At 52.2% G+C, this 19,333-nt stretch overlaps 2 protein-coding genes across 8 annotated transcripts; one reads left to right on the top strand and one right to left on the bottom strand.

Annotated features, from left to right (window-relative positions):
• Positions 1 to 1,079: 1,079 nt before the first annotated feature.
• Positions 1,080 to 13,408, top strand: RASGRP4 (RAS guanyl releasing protein 4). Of its 3 annotated transcripts, XM_033127846.1 has the most exons (17): positions 1,080 to 1,237; positions 3,520 to 3,704; positions 4,111 to 4,216; positions 4,351 to 4,413; positions 5,006 to 5,137; positions 5,249 to 5,402; positions 6,591 to 6,764; positions 7,909 to 8,025; positions 8,803 to 9,078; positions 10,628 to 10,708; positions 10,788 to 10,892; positions 11,027 to 11,145; positions 11,251 to 11,395; positions 12,219 to 12,255; positions 12,359 to 12,490; positions 12,596 to 12,708; positions 13,189 to 13,408. In XM_033127846.1, exons 1-17 carry the CDS (start codon positions 1,215 to 1,217, stop codon positions 13,252 to 13,254), a joined length of 2,028 nt encoding a protein of 675 aa, XP_032983737.1. In that variant the 5' UTR covers positions 1,080 to 1,214; the 3' UTR covers positions 13,255 to 13,408. The 3 variants fall into 3 exon arrangements, with proteins under 3 accessions (XP_032983737.1, XP_032983739.1, XP_032983738.1); XM_033127848.1 differs by lacking the exon at positions 7,909 to 8,025; XM_033127847.1 differs by lacking the exon at positions 10,628 to 10,708.
• On the bottom strand, positions 8,038 to 17,967 carry FAM98C (family with sequence similarity 98 member C). 5 transcript variants are annotated; one of them, XM_033127852.1, is made up of 9 exons: positions 17,816 to 17,967; positions 17,557 to 17,705; positions 17,340 to 17,474; positions 16,677 to 16,888; positions 16,366 to 16,443; positions 16,156 to 16,272; positions 15,655 to 15,822; positions 9,078 to 9,200; positions 8,038 to 8,379 (listed from the first exon to the last, which is right to left on the bottom strand). In XM_033127852.1, exons 1-9 carry the CDS (start codon positions 17,878 to 17,880, stop codon positions 8,065 to 8,067), a joined length of 1,362 nt encoding a protein of 453 aa, XP_032983743.1. In that variant the 5' UTR covers positions 17,881 to 17,967; the 3' UTR covers positions 8,038 to 8,064. The 5 variants fall into 5 exon arrangements, with proteins under 5 accessions (XP_032983743.1, XP_032983744.1, XP_032983747.1 ...); XM_033127853.1 differs by lacking the exon at positions 17,816 to 17,967 and having other exon boundaries at positions 17,288 to 17,474; positions 17,557 to 17,698; XM_033127856.1 differs by lacking the exon at positions 8,038 to 8,379 and having other exon boundaries at positions 9,194 to 9,323.
• Between the last annotated feature and the right edge of the window lie 1,366 nt (positions 17,968 to 19,333).

Raw genomic sequence — 19,333 nt, 5'->3', positions numbered from 1 at the left:
ACAGGAAAATCGGTTTATACAGCAACAAAAAGAAATAAACTACAGCCAAATGTAATTACATAGAAGAATCACAAAGACATGACGTTGAATGGAAGAAGCCAGACACAATAAATTATTCCATTTATATGCAGCTCAAAACCAGGCAAAACTACTCTGCTAGAAATGTCTGGTGGTTATGTTTTGGGAGGTAGCTCTGGGAAGGAGCTCAAGGAGTTTGGTGACTGATGGGGAATGTTGTTTCTTGATTTGTGTGAATGTCACATGGATATGCTTGTTTGTCACAATTCACCAACCTAAACACGTACGATTAGTGCTCTTTCTTGTATATTTCAATTAAAAAAAATACGTTAAGCATGACACATTGAGGCAAAAGAAAAAAACACACATACTCAAAATCTGTGTGTTCATGCACAGCCAACAGACCAGATAAAACCCAATGGATATGTGATATTGGTCACCCCTGCTTAAAGGGTACAGTGTGACTGAGGGAGGTCTCTCAGAGGGTTTACTTCCATTTTGAATGTTTCATAATAAGATTACAGTCCTTAAGATTGCGTGAAGATTAAATTAGTTAATATTTTAAAAGCCCTTAGAAGTCTGTGGTACACGATAGGTGCTACATAAATTTTTGTTACAATAAAAGTAATAAAGTGAAAACGTTTTCTGGGGTACAAGTGGTATTATTGAGACTAAACTAGGAATAAAAGAAACATAGGAAGAAATATACAAAATATTATATCTTGTAACTTTCCATTCAAATCTTTGTGCATTATATACATGAATATGTCCTTATAGAAATATAGACTTCTCTTTTGAGTGTGTTTTTACATAAATGTGTCATATAAGGCCTACTTGAAAAAAAAACTGTTTTTGTTGAAGTATGAAAATGACAGAACAGAGAATCACGGGTCTAGAGACAGAAAGATAGGGGAGATAGAGAGCGAGCCCGCTGGGCGACTGGGGGTGGGGGCCAGCGGCACCGGAAACCTCAGCCTGAAGGGATCCCCATGTGGGGGGAGGGGGGACCTTTGGTCTCTCCCCAGCCTCTTCCTTCCCCCTGGCCTGGGGCTGGGTGGGGAGGGGCAGTTCCTCTTTCCTTCCCAGCTGAGGAGGCCCCAGCTCCCAAGGGGCTAAGAAGCTGGAGCATTGATGAGGTGGGAGGAGCTGAGCAAGACTCTTGCAAAATCCCCTCCACGCCCCCACCCCCAGGAAGCATGAACAGGAAAGACAGCAAGAGGTGAGAGGACCCTTCCCAAAGAGACCGGAGCGCCCCAAACCCTTGGGCCTCAAGCTGCGTGGGAGGGTTGGGAGGCACTAAGTAGGCGGGTAGGGTGTGGGGCTCCTCTGGCAGCAGGGGCCGGAGCAGGGGGCGCCAGGTGGAAAGATGCTTCAGCGAATCCAGAGCCGGCGAGGCTGGGGCAGTTTGTATGAGCGCCTGTGTCCTGTCCTCACTCTCTCTGGAGTTGGAGCGGCTCTGAATCCCCTTCTCCCCCACCCTGCCCCCGTCCTAGCTCCCTTGGCTGGGTGCTTTGTCCTCCCTTGGGTCTTCCTGATTCCCCATCATAGTTGCTCACTGCCCCCGCCCCAAAGCTGCTCCGCTGCCTCTTAAACCACTTCTTGCTGCTCCAGGGGGCAGACAGTTTGCAGGAAAGGGCCTATCGCCTATCTGTGCCAGCAGGTAGGTTCTGGAATGGGCTTCTATCACTTGGGCAAATGGGACCTCCTGTCCTCACAGGGGTGATGGTGCTTGGGTCCCTAGCCTGGGCAGCTCCCCCAGTCTCCTCCAGCATGTCTCTGATGGAAAGGGGTCCCCTCCCCATAGTATCCAGCAGTTTAGTGGTGGAGACCTGGCTACATCATTTTCTGGCTGTGTGACCTTAGGTATGTCATCTAACTGCTCTTTGCCTCAGTTTCTTCTTCCGTCAATAGAATAATCATAGTCCCTTCTCGGAGAGGCATGTAAGTCCTCAGTGAGACAGTCTAGACCAGTGGTTCTTGAGCTTGAGTACACATCAGAACCACCTGGAGGGCTTGTAAAACACAACTTGCTGGGCTCACCCCCAAAGTTACTGATTCTTCAGGTCTGAGGTGGGGCCTGAGAACTTGTATTAAGTCAAGTTCCCAGGTGATGCTGTTGGTATTGGTCGGGGATCATACTTTGAGAGTCACTGATCTAACCCTCTACCCAGGACATATTCGGGACAGAATAAATACCCACTGTTGCTCAACAACTTTCAATACTGATCCCCCAGGAACATGGCAGCGCTCTTATTCTGAGGATCTCCTGATTTCTGGTTTCACCCCCATTTCCCCGGCCTGGCTTTAGTCTGCTCCGTCACTCTCTCTCTCTCTGCATCTCAGGCAAGTTCAACTTTCCCATCTCTGGCCACTTAACAGTCTGAGCAAACTAAGTCCCTTACTTAGCACTTTTGAAGATCAAGGCATTGAAAGTTCATAATAGATTCCTGGGCGATGTCCAAGGATGACTCTCGTTTTTTCATATGAGGAAACTGAGGCCCAGAGATATGAAGTGACTAACACTGTCACACAGCCAGTATACATTTCTCCAACCCCATCTGTCTGATTTATGGAAGCCAGGGTTGTTCTGCCTGGAATTTTCTCCCTCCTTCCTGCACCATCCCTGTCTCACCATTACCCTCTTTCCCCAGCTTGAACATGAGTTTTGGGGAGGCACGAGGCAAAGTGAGGGTTATTTTTAAACTTCCCTTGAAGCTGCCTCAGCCCCAGGGACCCCTCCCAGTTCTGAAGAGCCCTGGTGAGGCCATGTTGCACCCACATCTCTCTGGGCTCCAAATCTAGGGACTAAGGTGGGAGGCTAAGACTCAGGTCCTGCGGAAGGGCTGGCTTAGGGGAGGGGTCAACGTGGGGCAGGAGGGAGAGGTGGAATCTCAGGAGTCTGCTGTTCTCATGAAGGCTGGGGAGAGACGGTGCTCGCGTTGGAGAACAAAGGGGAATTCTGAGGAATCTTCCTGAGGGCAGAATCTCCCATGTTTCCCCCTGGGGAGGACAGGAATGATTCTGGGTCCTTCGCTAATGATTCCCTGCCGAGATCAGGAGTAATCCCAGGGGTCTGCCAAGAGGAAGTCTCTCCCATGATGTCTTGGGACTGTACATTCAAGGGAAATTTGTGGGCAATGCCCACAACTTTCTGGAGTAGAAAGTTTTTATGAGTCCCTGGAGGGTCCTCTGCAGTCCTGGGGTCATTTCCCATGATTCTCTGGGGGGATTCAGAGTAGTCTTGAGAGTCTTTTCCCAATTCCCTGAAGGAGACAGGAGTAACTCTTGGAGTTTATCTATAGGAGAAGGCTCCCATGATCTGGAATACTCCTGGGTTTTTCTTCCTTGATTCCAGGGAGGTCCCAGGGAGTGACCTTGGGGCTTTGTCCTTAGGAAGCTTCTCTCATAATGCCTTGGGGCTTTGGGGTCAAGAAGGATTCTGGGAGCTGCTTGAAGAAGGGGCTCTCATGAGTCCCTGGGTGGGGGTGTGTGTGCCCACAGAAAGTCCCACCAGGAATGCCCGGGGAAGACAGGAGGGCGGGGCCGGCCCCGACAGGCCCGCCGCCACAAGACATGCCCCACCGCCCGGGAAATCAGCAAGGTCATGGCTTCTATGGCTCTGGACATGCTGAATGAGGGTGGATGCAGTGAAGATGAACTTCTGGAGAAATGCATTCAGTCCTTTGGTGAGTGTCCTCCTCCCTGGCCAGCCTCCCCAATCCTAAGGTTGGGCCAAGCACTCACCTTTCTCTAGGCCTGTTTTAGAGGGTATAAAATAGGGTGTGGGGAACGAATTTCAATCACTACATTAGAGCTAAGAGAGACACCTGTGTTTCTCTTTCCTGAGATGCGGAGTGGGAGGAGATCTGATGATATTTCCATCTTCAACCTGACTTGCCAGGCACTGTGCTGGTTTCTGCACAGTACAGACCAGGAAACTGAGGCACAAGGAGGCCAAGTTGCTTGCCCAAGTTCATGCAAGGAGTCAAAAGTAGAATTGGGGTTTGAACCAGATGGTCACACCGGCTCTGGAGACTGTGCAGCCCATTGTCCAGGGGACATTCTAACAGAGTCCCCTTCTCTCACCTCCAGACTCGGCTGGCAGCCTGCGCCGCGGGGATCACATTCTCAACATGGTATTGGCCATGCACAGCTGGGTGCTGCCTTCCGCCCACCTTGCTGCCCGTCTGCTGACCTTATATCCTCCCAGGGCCATGAGCAGTGGTTGGAGGGCAGAGGGCAGAGGGCAGAGACATGAGAGTCTGAGACATGGGGACAAGGTGAGCAGTCAGGTTTGGGATGCTGGATATCAGAGCCTTAACCAGAACTCAAGTACCAGGAAGCCACAGGAAACACGCAGGAGCTGAGGCAGCTGCAGATCTGTCACCTGGTCAGGTAGGGCTATTCACATGACCCAAGATGCTCTCCCTGCTGCCCCCCTAAAACACCTCCCAGAGACTCCCCAGTGCAGCTCCCCACAGACCCACCCAACCTTTTTCCAAATCCCACTTTGAGACACCTTGGTTTGGTCCCTAAGACCCTCCCACTTCTGCTCCTTAGAACTCTCAGCTCTTAGACACCCCCGACTACCCCCTACAGACCCTCTCCCAACTGCCGATACCTACAGTTCTGATCCCCAAACCCCCACCCCCACATACCTAGCTTCTAGGACCTCCTAAGACATCTCACCGCCAGAGGTCCCCAGCTTAGTTCCTGAGACCTCCCCGCACTATCCTGCTGCCTAGCGATTCCATTTCCACGAGATCCTCCCAGTCTACTTCCCATGGATCCACCAGCCTGTGTTAAGACGCCTCCAGTGCTAATCCCAGAGATCACACCAACCTGGTGCCTCTCTGAACCCTGACCTTCTAGCGATCCCCCAGCCCAGAACCTAGAGATTCCTCAGACCAAGAGACCCCTTTTAGAGATCTTCCCTACCCTCACCCCCACTCCCAGCCTCATCCCACCATCTCTAAACCACCCTCAGATACTGGCTGACCCAACACCCTGAGATGGTGCACCAGGATCCCCAATTAGAAGAGGTTATAGGTCGTTTCTGGGACAAGGTGAAGCAGGAGGGCAACTCGGCCCAGAGGAGCCTGGGAGGTTCCTCCAACCTGTGAGTCAGCCCTTCCCCCTTCCTTCCCCATCCCCACTCTGCCATGTCCCTCCACACCCCAACATCTTCCATCCTGAGCACCCCCAATGCTCTGCCCCTTTTTGCCCCTAGATTGAGCCCAGGTGGCCCTGGCCCCCCACCCTCCATGAGCAGCCCAGGCCTGGGCAAAAAGTGCAAAGTGTCCTTGCTTTTCGACCACCTGGAGGCGGGGGAGCTGGCTCAGCACCTCACTTACCTGGAGTTCCGGTCCTTCCAAGCTATCACGGTGAGGACCTCCCTCTCTCCAGTGAAGGTCTGGGCGAAGGGGGAGGCCTGGCTGGGGCCAGGCAAGACTGAGAGGGACTCCTGCATGGGCTTCAGGCAGGGATCTCAAACTCACATTTGGGTGCTAGAAGGTCCAGGAAAATGAGCTAAGCTGGCTGAGCACAGAGCCTCTGGGTTCAAATCCATCAGCCCCTTCTTATCTGTGTAACTGAACTAGTTGCTTAACCTCTCTGGGACTCAGTTTTCTTATTTGTAAAATGGAGGTCATAATACTTGATTGGATGGTTGGGAGAATTAAATTAATACAGTGGTACCTCGGTTTTCGAACGTCATCCGTTCCGGAAGACCGTTCGAGTTCTGAAATGTTCGAAAACCGAGGTACCACTGTTATGTCGCAATGCCTGGTACATAGTAAGTGCTCAAAATAGGACCAGTGACTGGTCCAGAGTAAATGTTACCTGGTAGAACCATTTGAAATTGCCATTATTTTGCCATATTTTACCTACCCACATGGTAATCTCATGTGCTTCAACCTGTATGTGTTAACTATTGTCATCATTATTTCCAGGGAAGGTGGAGATGTTTTTTTTGTTTTGTTTTGTTTTATACTTCTGTTTTTAAAATTTTTTCAATTACAGTTGATATACATTAGTTTCAGGTGTACAACATAGTGATTAGACATTTATATACTTTACAAAGTGATCACCATGATGGGATCTGGTTCTTCATGTGAAAATTTCCTGATTGTGTGTATACACACTCACACACACAGTGCAGTGGATGTGGGTATGGAATGTTGACCTGTTGAGCAGAATAGAAAATGCTTCCATGTCCTCTTCGCATCCTTCCCTGTGCTAACTGTATACCACTCAGGTATACCGTTAAGAGCAATAGACTGAGTTCCCACCCTGACTCACGCCTGTTAGCAAATTATTCTCTCTGTGCCTCAATGACCTCATCTCTAAAATGGGAATAATATAGTATTGAGGAGTAAATTAATATGATAAAGGGCTCAGAAGACTGCCTGGCTTTATTTAAACATTTCTTCTTAGATGGGAGAGGGCCATGGTGATGTGAGGGATATGTGACACAGGCTAGGACATCAGAGATAGTGACTGCTAGAAGAAAGAGCTTGTGAGGGGCAGGGCCTGAGTGCCACCGCCTGCCCTGATTTCGTCCTCACCTCCAGCCCCAGGACCTGCGGGACTACGTTTTGCAGGGCTCCGTGAGGGGTTGCCTGGCCTTAGAGGGATCAGTAGGCCTCAGCAACAGCGTGTCCCGCTGGGTGCAGGTCATGGTGCTGAGCCGTCCAGGCCCTGCACAGCGCGCACAAGTGCTTGACAAGTTCATCCACGTGGCACAGGTGAGGCCCGTCCCGCTTTTCTGCTTGCGTTCTGGGCGCTCGCCCACCCCCAGCCTCAAGCTGTGCATCCCGGGCGGTGACGTCACCATGGCCTGGCCCCGCCCCGTCCATCACGCCCTACCCTGCCCCTGCTCCCTAGACCTCAGTCCTGTAGTTCTTCAACGAGGACAGGACGGCCCTTCTTCCTTGGCCTTGATATCACCGCTTAGAACCCGCCCGGGGCCCACCCTTTGGTCCTGGACGAGGCAGTTGAGGACGTTCCTTCTGGCCCAGTCTCCCAAGCCCTAAACCTGAATATTCTATCCCCAGAGCAGTGAAAGCATCTCTTTCATGCCCCTCACCTTTACGTCATCCGCCACCCCTAGGCCCCAACCGTCCCTTCGGGACAGTGGCTTCATCCCAACCCCGCACTAATCTCCCTTCTGGAGAAAAGGGAAGCCCTTCTTCCCTCAGCTTGGCCACGCCCATTTGAGTACTTCCTCGCAGACCACGCCCTTCCTCTGGCACCTTCCCCCGCCTGGCTTCCCCTACCCAGCTCCTCAGACCTGCGGTACTAGCGTCTGCCGGTGTCTCCTTGGCCTGAGCAACTTCCACTCCTCCCTGGCTCCACTTTTAGACCCCAGCGACCTGCGCCCTTCAAATTTGGAAAAGGGGTGGGCAAGACAATTCCCCCTGATGCCCAGCTGACCCCTCCATAGCACTCTGGCCCCATTCACCGCTGTTCCTAACGCCTGCCCAGAGCTCGGTCTTCTGGTATACCTTCATCTGTCTGACTCTCAGAGCAGTCGGACCCCCAGGAGCCTGACACCCTGAAATCTGTCTGAGTCCCCCATACCTGTCTGACACACACCTGTCTAGTCCCGAAACCTATCCAATGCCCCATACTTGTCTGACTCCCCTTTTTTTTTGACCTCACATTAGTCTATCACCTGCCTGACCTCTGTGTAATGCCTACATATCTGCTTGTGGCTCACCCCTGCCTGACACATCTCACCTGTCTGATGTCTACACTGGCCCACACCCACACATGCCTGAGACCCCAACTCATCTGGGATACTTTCAACTGGGATGCTGTCATCTGAATCCCCAACTTGCCTGTGCTCCATGTGATACCCACCACCTCTGCATCGCCCTTCCTTCCTAGAGGCTCCACCAGCTGCAGAATTTCAACACACTGATGGCAGTCACAGGGGGCCTGTGTCATAGTGCCATCTCCAGGCTCAAGGACTCCCACGCCCACCTGAGCCCTGACAGCACCAAGGTGAAGTCCCACTACTCTCCCCAAACTTCCACCGGTTAGCTATCCTGACCCTGCACACATACTTTTCCCCAATGCCTTCCATCCCTGCCTTTGGAGGACCTGGAGACCTCGGTCCTCCAAATTCAACAGACCCCGAGGCTCTTCCCTCCTCTGCCATGCTTTCTCCCTCAACCCACCCCTCATGCTGACCTTATTCTCTGTGTGTCTGGTCCTGAGCAGGACTGAAGGGAAACAAATGAGAGAGATGCTAGCAGAGAACTTGCAGTCCAGGTGGGGAGTAAAGCAACACTTCCAAGAACGCCAACATCTGAGCCACCACAGGAGGAGCATGGGGTGGGGATGTCCTGGGAATGCCTGGGGAGAGCGAGTCATTCATGAGTCCAGTGTGTGGCTGAGGTCAGGATGTGGCAGATCAGGCAGCAGATGCCCAGGGGCAGATCCCAGTGAGCCTTGCAAGTTGAACTAAGTTGTCTGGGCTTTATTCAGAGGGCACTGGGAGCTGGGGAGTGTTTGGGAGTGGGCAGCACCCATGATAAGATTTGGGTTTTGGAAAAATCACTCTAACCTGGGGACCCAAGAAGAAGAGCAATTTTGGGGGATGCTGAGGCCACTATGGGACACAGAGGGGCTTGGGGAAGTATCCAAAGTGGCACAGTGCCCCTGGGATTCAGAAGCCCATGCAAGAGGCTGCTAGGATACAGCCCTGCAGGGGGCTAAGGGAACAGAACCTGTTTTCCTGGTAACATGCCCCCCCCCATAACATGGCCTCCCACACAGGCCCTACTGGAGCTGACTGAGCTCCTCGCTGCCCACAACAACTACGCCTGTTACCGCCGCACCTGGGCTGGCTGCACAGGCTTCCGGCTGCCTGTACTGGGTGTGCACCTCAAGGACCTGGTGTCACTGCACGAGGCACAGCCTTACAGGTTGTCTGATGGCCGTCTACACCTTCCCAAGCTCAACAGCCTCTACCTGCGGCTGCAGGAGCTGGCAGCCCTCCAGAAGCAGCAACCCCCCTGCAGCGCCAATGAGGACCTGTTGCATCTACTCACGGTGAGCCACCACAGGAGGAGCATGGGGTGGGATGTCCTGGGAATGCCTGGGTAGAGCGAATGCTGGGCTCCCAGAGGCTGAGCCTGGGGTGCTGCGATGGAGGGTCTGGGCTGGAGGAGGGGCTGCAGGACCAGGAGAGAAGAGCGCTGGGATACGTGGGCTTTGAAACCAGAGATTCTAGGGGTTTTTTTCTAGCCATGTGGCCTTGGGCAAGTCACTTAACCCCTTGGCCTCAGTTTCCTTATCTGCAAAATGAGAATAATAGGACCCACTTCAGAGAGTGGTTGAGAAGAATCAGTAATATAATTCACATAAAGTACTTAAAATAGTATCTGGAACACAGTGAGCTTTATATATTAATAAATGATGCATTTCCCCCAATTCCCCTAGCAACTCAAGTATCCTTTGATCTGAGCTCCAGAATTGCGTTGGGCTTTCATACTTCTGAATCCCAAGGTTCTGAGCTTCTCATGTCACTAGCCCAAAATTTCAAGCTTTAATATATCCCAGAATCTAAGCAAAAAGCTAGTACAGTTACTGATCACTTATTCTGTGGCAGGCACCATGTTTTAAACACTCTCTACAGAGCATCATTCAATCCTCACAACTCCAAAGTGGGAACCCTTGTGCCCATTCTACAGATAGGGAAACTGAGGCCCACAGAGGTGAGGTCACTTGTTCACTGTCCCACGGCAGTAAAACCTGGATCTAAACCCAGGCAGGCCAGCTTCAGAGTCTGTGTGTTAACATATATGCACCACCACACTATGAGTTAAGACAAGAATGTGGGGTTCTGGAGATATATATGTATGTATGTATGTATGTATGTATGTATGTATATATATTATATATTTGTAATATTTGTTATATATTATATACATATGATATATATTCTAAGGGTCTATAAATTGAGAGAGACTGGGATTCTGAGGACCATGGGGTGTAAGATTGAAAAGTTGATTTTCAGACCTTAAGATAGGACCAGCTACATACTTTTCAGGGCCCAAATGTGGGGCTCCAAATTCCTAAGAATTTCAAGGTGGTGACAGCAGGACATTAAACAAAGGGGCCCTTCTAAGTGTGGGGCCTGCCCGTGAAGCTGCCCCTCCCTGAGTGGTGCTGAAGGCCCTATGCTCTGTTGACTCTAAAAGTCCATCAGCCCAAATATTTATTGAGCACCCACTGTGAGCTAGGCACACCAGTGGAGGAGACAGTCCATAAAACAAAGCAAATAAGTAAATCATATGGTCTTTTACATCATAAGTATAATAGAGAAAATTAAGGCAGAAAAAGGCATGCAAAGTGGCAAGGGTTTGCGATGTTAAATAGGATCAAAAAAAAAAAAAGAAGCCTTGGTGAGAAAATGGCACATCTGGACTAGGGGATAGGTGGTATGAAGAGTGAATGTGTCTCAGTGGGAGAGAGGATCCTAGCGGTTCCCAGAGAAGAGGGTCTTTGGGAAGAGGAGGAAAGTGGGGGTCTAGGAAGGGTGTGGGCTGTTGGTAGATGGATGGAAACAGAGGGTCTGTAACACCCTGCCCACCCCCAGCTTTCCCTGGATCTCTTCTACACGGAGGACGAGATCTATGAGCTTTCTTACACCCGGGAGCCCCGCTGTCCCAAGAGTCTGGTGAGACCTGACCCCTGAACTCTGACCACCAGCCCAAGTCTGTGCCCTGACTAACTGTGCCCCTCTGTCCCTGCCCCAGCCACCTTCCCCCTTCAAAGCACCGCTGGTGGTGGAGTGGGCCCCTGGCGTGACGCCCAAGCCCGACAGGGCCACCCTGGGTCGGCATGTGGAACAGCTGGTGGAGGTAAGGAGAGGACGGTGGCCTCATGCTGAGGGCTAGGAAGGAAGATATCTGCACAGTACTGACCTGCAAGAGGCTATTTAAGACCGAGGGGCTCATCATTTGGTCTTATTCTCCCTTCCCATCCTCCTGCAAAGTCCGTGTTCAAGAATTATGACCCTGAAGGTCGAGGAACCATCTCTCAGGAGGATTTTGAGCGACTCTCAGGCAGCTTCCCCTTCGCCTGCCATGGGCTTCACCCACCACCCCGCCAGGGGTAAGTGCTCTGATTCCTGGGTCCCCAAAGACGAGGATACTGGGGTCGCCAGGATTCTTGGGTCTGGGCTGGTCATGCTGAATGAAGTGTGGTCTCTGCCCCCAGGAGTGGCTCCTTCAGCCGAGAGGAGCTGACAGGGTACCTGCTCCGGGCCAGCGCCATCTGCTCCAAGCTGGGCCTGGCCTTCCTACACACCTTCCATGAGGTCACCTTCCGCAAGCCCACCTTCTGTGACAGCTGCAACGGCTTCGTGAGCACTCAGCCCACTATCATCCTTGAGGCCCATCTTCCCTGGAGTATCCCAGCTCCTCACTGTCCAGGCTCAGAAGCCAGCCCTGCCCTGAACAATCAGTCCCCAAGTCCCAGATAAGCCACATTCCAGAAAATCCTTCGGCCTCAAATAATCCCCGTATTTCACATACACCCTAAACACTGGATAGTCTTTACATCCTGGATAATTCCAAAGTTTAGCTAATGCCCAAATCCCAGATGACCTCCATCCTGGATAACTGGCAAGGCATGGGAAATAATTAAAACCCTCTTTAATCTACAGAGTAGATTAATCTACAAGAGTAGATTACCTCCAAACAGAATCAATCTCCAAGTCTCTAGACTCCAGACAATTCACACCCTAGATAATTTCCAAGTTCAGCATATCCTCCAACTCTGGATAATGGACAAATCTCTCAATCTCTAAACCAAGGCTAATTCACAAACCTTGGACAACTTCCCAAATTCGCTTTTCATTCACTAAATAGTTACTGAGCCCTCTTATGTGCCAGCACAGTTGTGGCTCAGGGGGTGTGGGGTGGGAGGCGCAGCAGGAACACACAATAGACAACAATCCCTGCCCATATAATTCACATTATTAATTCTAAATTTGACCCAATTCTAATATCTTAAATGACTCCCCAAACTTGAGAGAACTTCCAAATTCCTTTAATCCTCAGATCCCATGTAAGCCTCTAGCCTTGAGCATTTGCAAAACCTGGTTTCCACACTTCCAAACAGCCCTCACCCTAGCCACAGCCCTCCCTCCCCCAGCCTAGGTAACCTATTCTTTCTCTTGCCAGCTCTGGGGTGTCACCAAGCAAGGCTACCGCTGTCGGGGTGAGTGGGGCATCGGTGAGCGGGGAGGGTGTCCAAGTCCTGCAGGCTGAAAGAACGGGGGCACGGACTGGGACTCTGGCCACTAACCGCTGCCTTCCCCCAGACTGTGGGCTGTGTTGCCACAAACACTGCAGAGATCGAGTGAAGGAGGAGTGTAAGAAGCCGGGGGCCAAGGGTGATGTGAGCCCCCCAGGAGCCCCCGTGCCACCCACACCAATATCCCATGCCAGCTGTGGTAAGACCCAGAGTGTAGCAGTCCGGGGAAGGGGCTTGGTGGATGGGGATTCGTCCCAAGGTCATGAGGCCCTTCCCATCATACCCACATCCCTCCCACCCACAGGCTCTGAGGACAGTCTCTCCTACACAGTCTCCTTGGAACCTGAGACAGGGTGCCACCTTCGCCACGCTTGGACCCAGACAGAGCCCCCACACCCTTCCTGGGATCCAGAGACGGTGAGGAGGAACTACTCCCTACCCCCAACTGGATACAGGGGAGACTGGCCCACTTGCCTGAGGCACCCAGACAGATGTGGGGAAGCACAGGAAAGTAAAACTGTGCTCTAGTCCTCAGCTGCTTGGGTATGAGGGTATAGATGCTGGTTAATTTTTAATGTTGTTAGAAAAATAGAAATTTCAATATGTTGAGGGGGAGACGGGGGTAGCCACTAATAGAACAGGATTTTAGGGGAAAAAAACAATCAGATGATAAGAATAAGGCCAAATATATCAGGAGCTACAGTAAAGGTCAATGGAGCAAATTCCACTATTCAAAGGCAGAGACTCTCAGATTAGGTTTAAAAAAAAAAAAAAGTCCACAGGGGACGTTCCTTCATCCACTTAACAAAAGTCTGGGTGAGGCACTGTTCCTGGCAATGAAATGTCTCCTGGACATCGTGCACCAACCCCCATCACCCAATGCCTTCCTCCTTCCAGGTCCCCCTTCCAACGACAGCCTCGACAGCCTCGCCACCCACCCAGTCCTCCAAGCTGAATTCCTAGACGGGCCTTGGTCTCTTCCCTCACTCCCCTACCCAACAACCAGTCCCAAGTCCTGTTATGCGGTCTCCAGCAGAACTCGCAAAGGCATCGCCTCCTTCGTACTGCCTTCCTTGAAGCATCTTACCTCGAAAGAAAGTAATTTTCTTTTGCATCAGATTGACTATTAATCGTATTCCTTTTTCCTGTACTTAGTACTCGTGCAGCTCCTATTAGGTATATTTAGACTTAGGCCTTATCTCACCAACTCTCCATTTTACAGATGAGGAAACTCAGAGTCAGTGAGGTTAAGCTGCTTGCCCAAGGTAACAGAACTCCTAAGTGTTGGAGGCGGGACTCAAAACCAGGTCTTCTGTCTGCCTCTAAAACAGAAGCTCCTGACCAATGTACTATACTAACAGAGTGAGTCAGGAGCGGGTGGGGCGAGGGTGGGCAGAGTTCCAAACTCGGGTTCCAGAGACGGCTAGAAAAGGGGCGGAACTGGGGAGCCTGTGAGAACACGTGAGTCAGATCACATGGCTCCCTCTCACTCAGGGTAAAAGCCAGAGTCCCCACTGGCCCACTCCATGCAATGTACCCGTCACCTCTCTGACCTCACCTCCCACCACTCCACCCCTCATTAATCCTGTTCCAGCTGTGCTGGCCTGGATGGTTGCTGAACATGCCCCAAATACTCCTACCTCAGCGCCTTTGTACTGGTCGTTCTCTCTGCCTGGAACACTTCCCCAGAGGCCCACATGACTCCTTCTTGGGATTTAGCTCAAGTGTCACCTCACTGAGGCCTCCCCTGACCATACTCAAAGTTGCAGTCTCCCCACGGTCCTGATCCTGCCTTCCTGCTTTATTTTACTCCAAAGTCCTTTCTCCATCTGGCAAAATACACATTGTACCAATTTCTTCTATTGAATGTCTGCCCCTCCTCCCCAGAAACGTCAGCTCCAGGAGAGCAGGGGTTTACATTACCTGCACCTTTCATTGCAGTATTCCCAGTGCCTAGAACAGGGCTGGCACATGGTGGGTACTGAGGTTTATCCAACGCCTGCATGTTTCATTCCCATGCCCACAAGAAGGGAAAGATGTGTTGCTAAAGAGCAAAGGACTTTGGGGGTCAGAGTACCAGAGGCCTGTTCAGACCCAAGGGACAGAGATCCCCTACCCCCTCCTAAAACCCGAGCACCCCTGACCTGGCCCCCACAGAGACAGGTCCTACAGCTGTCATAAATTAAATTTATTTTCCATGGTCCTTGTGTTGAGTGGTGGATGAGGGAGAATACATCTGGGGCCTCAGGAACAGGAGGATGTGGGACCTGGGTGCCAGGTGCCAAGAGAAGCCCTCAAACTGAACCCCCGAGATTATCAATGGTGTCAGCATCTCATAGGGGATCCCTGTCTCAACCACCAGTCCCCCTTTACTTCTTCTTCTTCTTGCGGCCCCAGTACTGGCGGCCTGCTTTCCTCCCGCCTCCATCCTCTCTTCTGCTTTGCCAGGTGGGCATGGGAGCCTCCAGCTCATTTGGGCGACCCCCTCGATCTGGCACATTGCCCATGAGCACCTAAGAGTGGATTAGACTTAAGTTTCAGAAAAAGAAAATACCTTGGACAAGGGGGCCAGAGAGCCAAGGTAACAGCGTGCGTTTAAAAAGAAAGGGCAGATGTTGATTCTGGGTACAGTTGGGACTGGGGATGCTGGACTGATGGAGGACCCAGGCCTGAAACTTTCAAACTGGGTTCCAGAGGCCTCAGCAAGAGGGAACTAGAAGAGTGATGGCAGAGGTCCAAGTCCCCACCAATATTAACAAGGACACTTCAACTTTTGTCTATTTCATAGCTGGGACTCTATAACATTTCCAGCAAACCAGTGGTTTTTTTTCCCTAAATATCCATCGCTTGTGCATCACCTATATTATTTACTTACTATATTTCCTTAAAGCAAATATATATATATATTTATATATTTTAAATCTTGCCTCACTCTTTGCTTTGTTGGACTGTATTCCCTAATACTCACATAAGATTATTTAAACAGAGAGGTACAAGGCTAAATACGTAATCATTTAAACTGGGTGTTTCTGCTTTAAAAATGGCTAAAAACTAATACAATAGACAGGGTGAGGTGGTGATGGAGGATTTTAAGCCAAAGCTGGAGAAGTGGGCAGGGGCTCAGTTGGACTTTGTTTTGAAGGCACTGGGCAGCCACTGGAGAGTTCTGAGCTAGGGAGAGACATGGTCAGATTTCTGAGTTAGAAATATCCTAACTGCCATACGGAGAGGGTGGATTAGAGGTGATGAGTCCACAGACCAGGAACCCAGACAGGAGAGGACAAGGCTGGGCCAGGGCAGAGGTTGAAAGGACAGTTTGAAGGCCAAGGATGCTGGGTCCCCTCTCCATTCCCAGGTGCCCACCTTGTTGATGGCACAGCAGGTCCCTTGGCGGGCAGCCTTGCTCGTGGCTGGGACAAGACGAGATAGGTCAGCTCGGGCAGCCAGGACGTGTGCGATGGAGACATCTGATTCTGGGGTCAGAGCCTCTCGAACTGGGATCAGCACTGCCTTCATGGCCTCCCCTTGGGCCTGGTGGCGAGAGTAGGGAGAGGGGAAAGGGAGAAGGTGCCCAAGAGGCAATCTAGGTGGGATCTCTCACTTTGGAAGCATCTCTTCCCCACTCAGGGCCTCACTTCCCTCATTTCTAAATATCTCTGAAGACACTCCCAATGCAGAGCTGGGAAATTCTAGAATGCCCTGGGGGCCCTGAGATTCTAGAGCCCCAAACCTCACAAGATTCTACAATGCCCTGGGCCTCAGAACCTGCAAGACGGTAATATTCTTGGCCCTCATTCCTCCTCTCTGCAGCTGTAGCTCCCACCACTGGGCCTCTCTGCTCCTGCCAGGGTCCTTTGCCCACACCTCTGCCCGATCACTCCAGTGGAAAGCAGATGTTGTGAGGTCCAAGCGCTTGAGGAGAAGGCAGCGGCGGCAGCAGTACTGATCTCTCAGGCTTTGGCACAGAGACTCCAATGCTTCCTGGGGAGAAATGTCTTGGTCATGCCAGGAGTCCTCCCTCACTCCCATCTCTGGATGAAGACACTGTTTGCAAACAGCCATACACAGTCTTACCCATCTGGGTGCGTCCAGCGAGTAGCTGAGGAGGGGCTGCAGTGACCCTGGAGGCAGGGAAGGCAGTAGCTCTGAGATCTGATGGGAGAAGGAGTCTGAGGCTGATTGGGCAGAAACTGTTAAAGACCCTCCGTGGAGCACAGTTCCCCACTGGCCCTGAGGATCCAGGCCACGCAATCAAGAATGGTGGCCACAGCTCTAGAAAAAAGCAGTGGCTGGGGCACTCCTCTCAGAACCGCTTTTAGAGAGAGGGCTCTTCCCCTACAAGGAAGGTGGGGTGGCCCAGGAGCAGAGAGGACTCCCGCTCTCACCTTGGCATGCAACTCCCACAGCAGCCGGCTGGCGGGTGTCCCCGGAGTGGGTCTGGGCAGCCCTAGGGCTTGGAGGGTAAGGATGAGTTCCTGGACCATGCCAGCTCCCTCCTCTGCCTCTTTTCCACCGGGCGGCAGTGCTGCCGGACTGGGATCCAGTGGCAGACGCAGGCGGAGGAGGCGGGCAGCCTGGAGCTCGGTGCAGAGAAAGCCTAAAAGTAGGGAAAGGGAGCAGTGCAATTAAAGAGGGCTGCCAGCCCACCCACCGGGGTCAAAAAGCTCCAGCGGCTTCAAAACCTTATTTCTAGTTCCGCCCACCTAGAACTCTGGCTCTATTTCCAGGATAAGCTCCACCCACTTCGAGACCCAGTCCCCAACTAGGACTTCGGACCCCGCTCACTTGAGAACCACGGGTCCAGCTTCATCTTAACCCAACCCACTTGAGCTTCAAGACCCTCCCATCAAAATTTTAACCACGCCCACCTCAGACCCTTAAGCCCGCCCCAAGATCCTGACCCCACCCACCTCGGCCCCTCCCGCCGGGCTTAACATTCTGATCACGCCCCCTCGGGAAACCTGGTTCCGCCTCAATGTGCTGAGCCTGCCCGTACTAGAGACTAAAGCCTCTCCCACTTCCGCTTCCCAGGCCCGCCCCGGGCTCACGCAGCAGGCGCAGGCACACGCCCGGTTCCCGCAGCGCTGTCGCGCAGTCTCCGCCCCAGAGCGCGCGGTCCGGGCAGTGCAGCGCCCGCAGCAGGCCGGCCAACTGTCGCAGGAATTCCTCCTCGGAGCTGGGGCCTGCGGGAGGCGGGAGGCGTCAGGGCGCGGCGGCGGCACGCGCGCGGGCTCCACCCCTCCGGGCCTCACACTCCACACCTACCATCGCTGAGGCTCAGCGCCTCCGCGCCCTCCTCTCGCTCCCGCTTCAGGGCACCCAGAGTCTCCAGCTCCGCTATCAGCCGCGCGCACAGCGCCCTGAAGTCTGGACACAAGGGGCCCAGCGCCGCAGTCCCTGGGAAACCCTCATACCTGCGGCGGGGCCGAGGCAGCGAGAAGGGGCGGGGAAGGTCAGTAAGAATTTCTGAGGGCAAACCTGTTTCTTCCTGCCCCTCCACCAGCCGTACTCCGCCCCTCCTTACCCCAGGGCCAGCAGGTCCCGAGCCACAGCGGCCCCCTCCCGCGCCCGGGCCTCCTCCCCCTCCATGAAAGCGTCTCCTCTTGGCTAGCCGAGCGCCCTCTGCCGGCCGAAGGGAAGTCCCGCCCCCGGAGCGGCGTGCGCACCCCGACGTAGCCGACCAATACTCTCTTCTCAAGAAGGGCTTGTGGCATCCCCATTGGTGGAGGAGGCAGAAGCCGCCCCAGGTCCGCCCTGGCCGAAACTTAGAACACCGCCCTTGGGATAAGCAGTCAGGGCTCTGGAAAACCTAGGGTTCTGTAAATCCAGAGCGTGCGTTCGGTAAATCCTGGCTGCCGCGACAAGCCAGCGGGTGTCGCTACTGCTACATCGTAGAAGCACCTTCAGTTTTCTTTTCTCAGCCTTCGTCAGATGCCCTCTCTTCTTAAAGCACACTAGACTAAGTGTTGTTCTCCCAACACCGCTCCAAATCCAGAAACTTGTTTCCTCCTTTCTTACTTAGGGTTGGAATTACGTCAGGGACCCAGAAAGCCCGGTGTACCCCTCACGCCGCCCCAACAGAGGCTCTCCTATTCATGGATCACAATGCACCTTTTGGGCATTCACCCCTCTGCCTCCCCAGGCCTTTGAGAGAGGGAGCAGATGCAATATACCGTTGTGATTAAGAGATTGCACCCTGGGAGTCACGCCAACAAGGGTTAGGTTTGCCTCTACCACTCACCACCTGTGTCCCTTCCAAATTGCTTCCTATCCTATAATGGGGCTAATAATAGTACTTAACCTGTTGGAATTGTGAGGATTAGAGTCCTGTATGTAGGTGCTTAGTAGACACATAGGTGGTACTCAAGAATAACAGTATATATTGAGCATTTCCTGTGTGCCACTGGGCTAAGTATCTTATGCCCATTTAACAGAGGAGAAAACTGAGGCTCAGAGAAGCTAAGTCACAGTGATGAGTACATGGTCAGGACTCAAATTCAGATCTCATCCCAAAGTCCATGTTTTTAACCACTTAACCTATTACTACTGTTATTACTGTTACTGTTTTCTCGCTGTTAAAATTGTTCCAAATTTAATTTCTTCCTGACTCTTAGCCTGGTCTCTTGTAGTTCCTAGATAATTCTGCTGAGAGCAGGCGTATGCAAGGCATTGAGCTTCAAGGAACAACAAAGGCCAGAATTTCCTCCTCAGGGGCAGAGCCTACCCTTGACCTGGTTCCTCAGTCTTGTCTACCCAAAGGCTGGGTACTCAGGACATCTGTTGACCTTAATGAAACATTACAATTTGCTCAAGCCAGAAACCTTTGAGTCATAACCTTAATGTCTCTGTATGGAACCCCATATCTAAATCTGTGAACTCTACCTTCAAAACAGAGCCAGTATCTGCCCACTTCTCCCCACCTCCACTGCTCTCACCCACCCCATGTCTGTTCTCCACCGCAGCCAGAGGGAACCTGTGAACACCTAAGTCAGGTCACACATCCCTCCCATGCTTACAGCCTTCCTGTAGCTTCATCTCATTC

This window comes from Rhinolophus ferrumequinum, chromosome 15 (assembly GCF_004115265.2).
Source record: "Rhinolophus ferrumequinum isolate MPI-CBG mRhiFer1 chromosome 15, mRhiFer1_v1.p, whole genome shotgun sequence".
NCBI lineage: Eukaryota > Metazoa > Chordata > Mammalia > Chiroptera > Rhinolophidae > Rhinolophus > Rhinolophus ferrumequinum.
Note: the sequence above shows the minus strand (reverse complement) of the source record. Positions and strands in the feature narration are given on the sequence as shown.

Excerpts from the sequence above, each read along its gene's own strand:
- RASGRP4 (XM_033127846.1), top strand. The coding sequence starts at position 1,215 with ATGAACAGGAAAGACAGCAAGAG. Across the intron at positions 11,146-11,250 it reads CACCCACCACCCCGCCAGGG|GAGTGGCTCCTTCAGCCGAG; the intron begins GTAAGTGCTCTG and ends CTCTGCCCCCAG. Across the intron at positions 12,256-12,358 it reads GCAAGGCTACCGCTGTCGGG|ACTGTGGGCTGTGTTGCCAC; the intron begins GTGAGTGGGGCA and ends GCCTTCCCCCAG.
- FAM98C (XM_033127852.1), bottom strand. The coding sequence starts at position 17,880 with ATGGAGGGGGAGGAGGCCCGGGCGCGGGAGGGGGCCGCTGTGGCTCGG. Across the intron at positions 17,706-17,815 it reads CGGGACCTGCTGGCCCTGGG|GTATGAGGGTTTCCCAGGGA; the intron begins GTAAGGAGGGGC and ends GCCCCGCCGCAG. Across the intron at positions 16,889-17,339 it reads CGTGTGCCTGCGCCTGCTGC|GCTTTCTCTGCACCGAGCTC; the intron begins GTGAGCCCGGGG and ends CCCTACTTTTAG.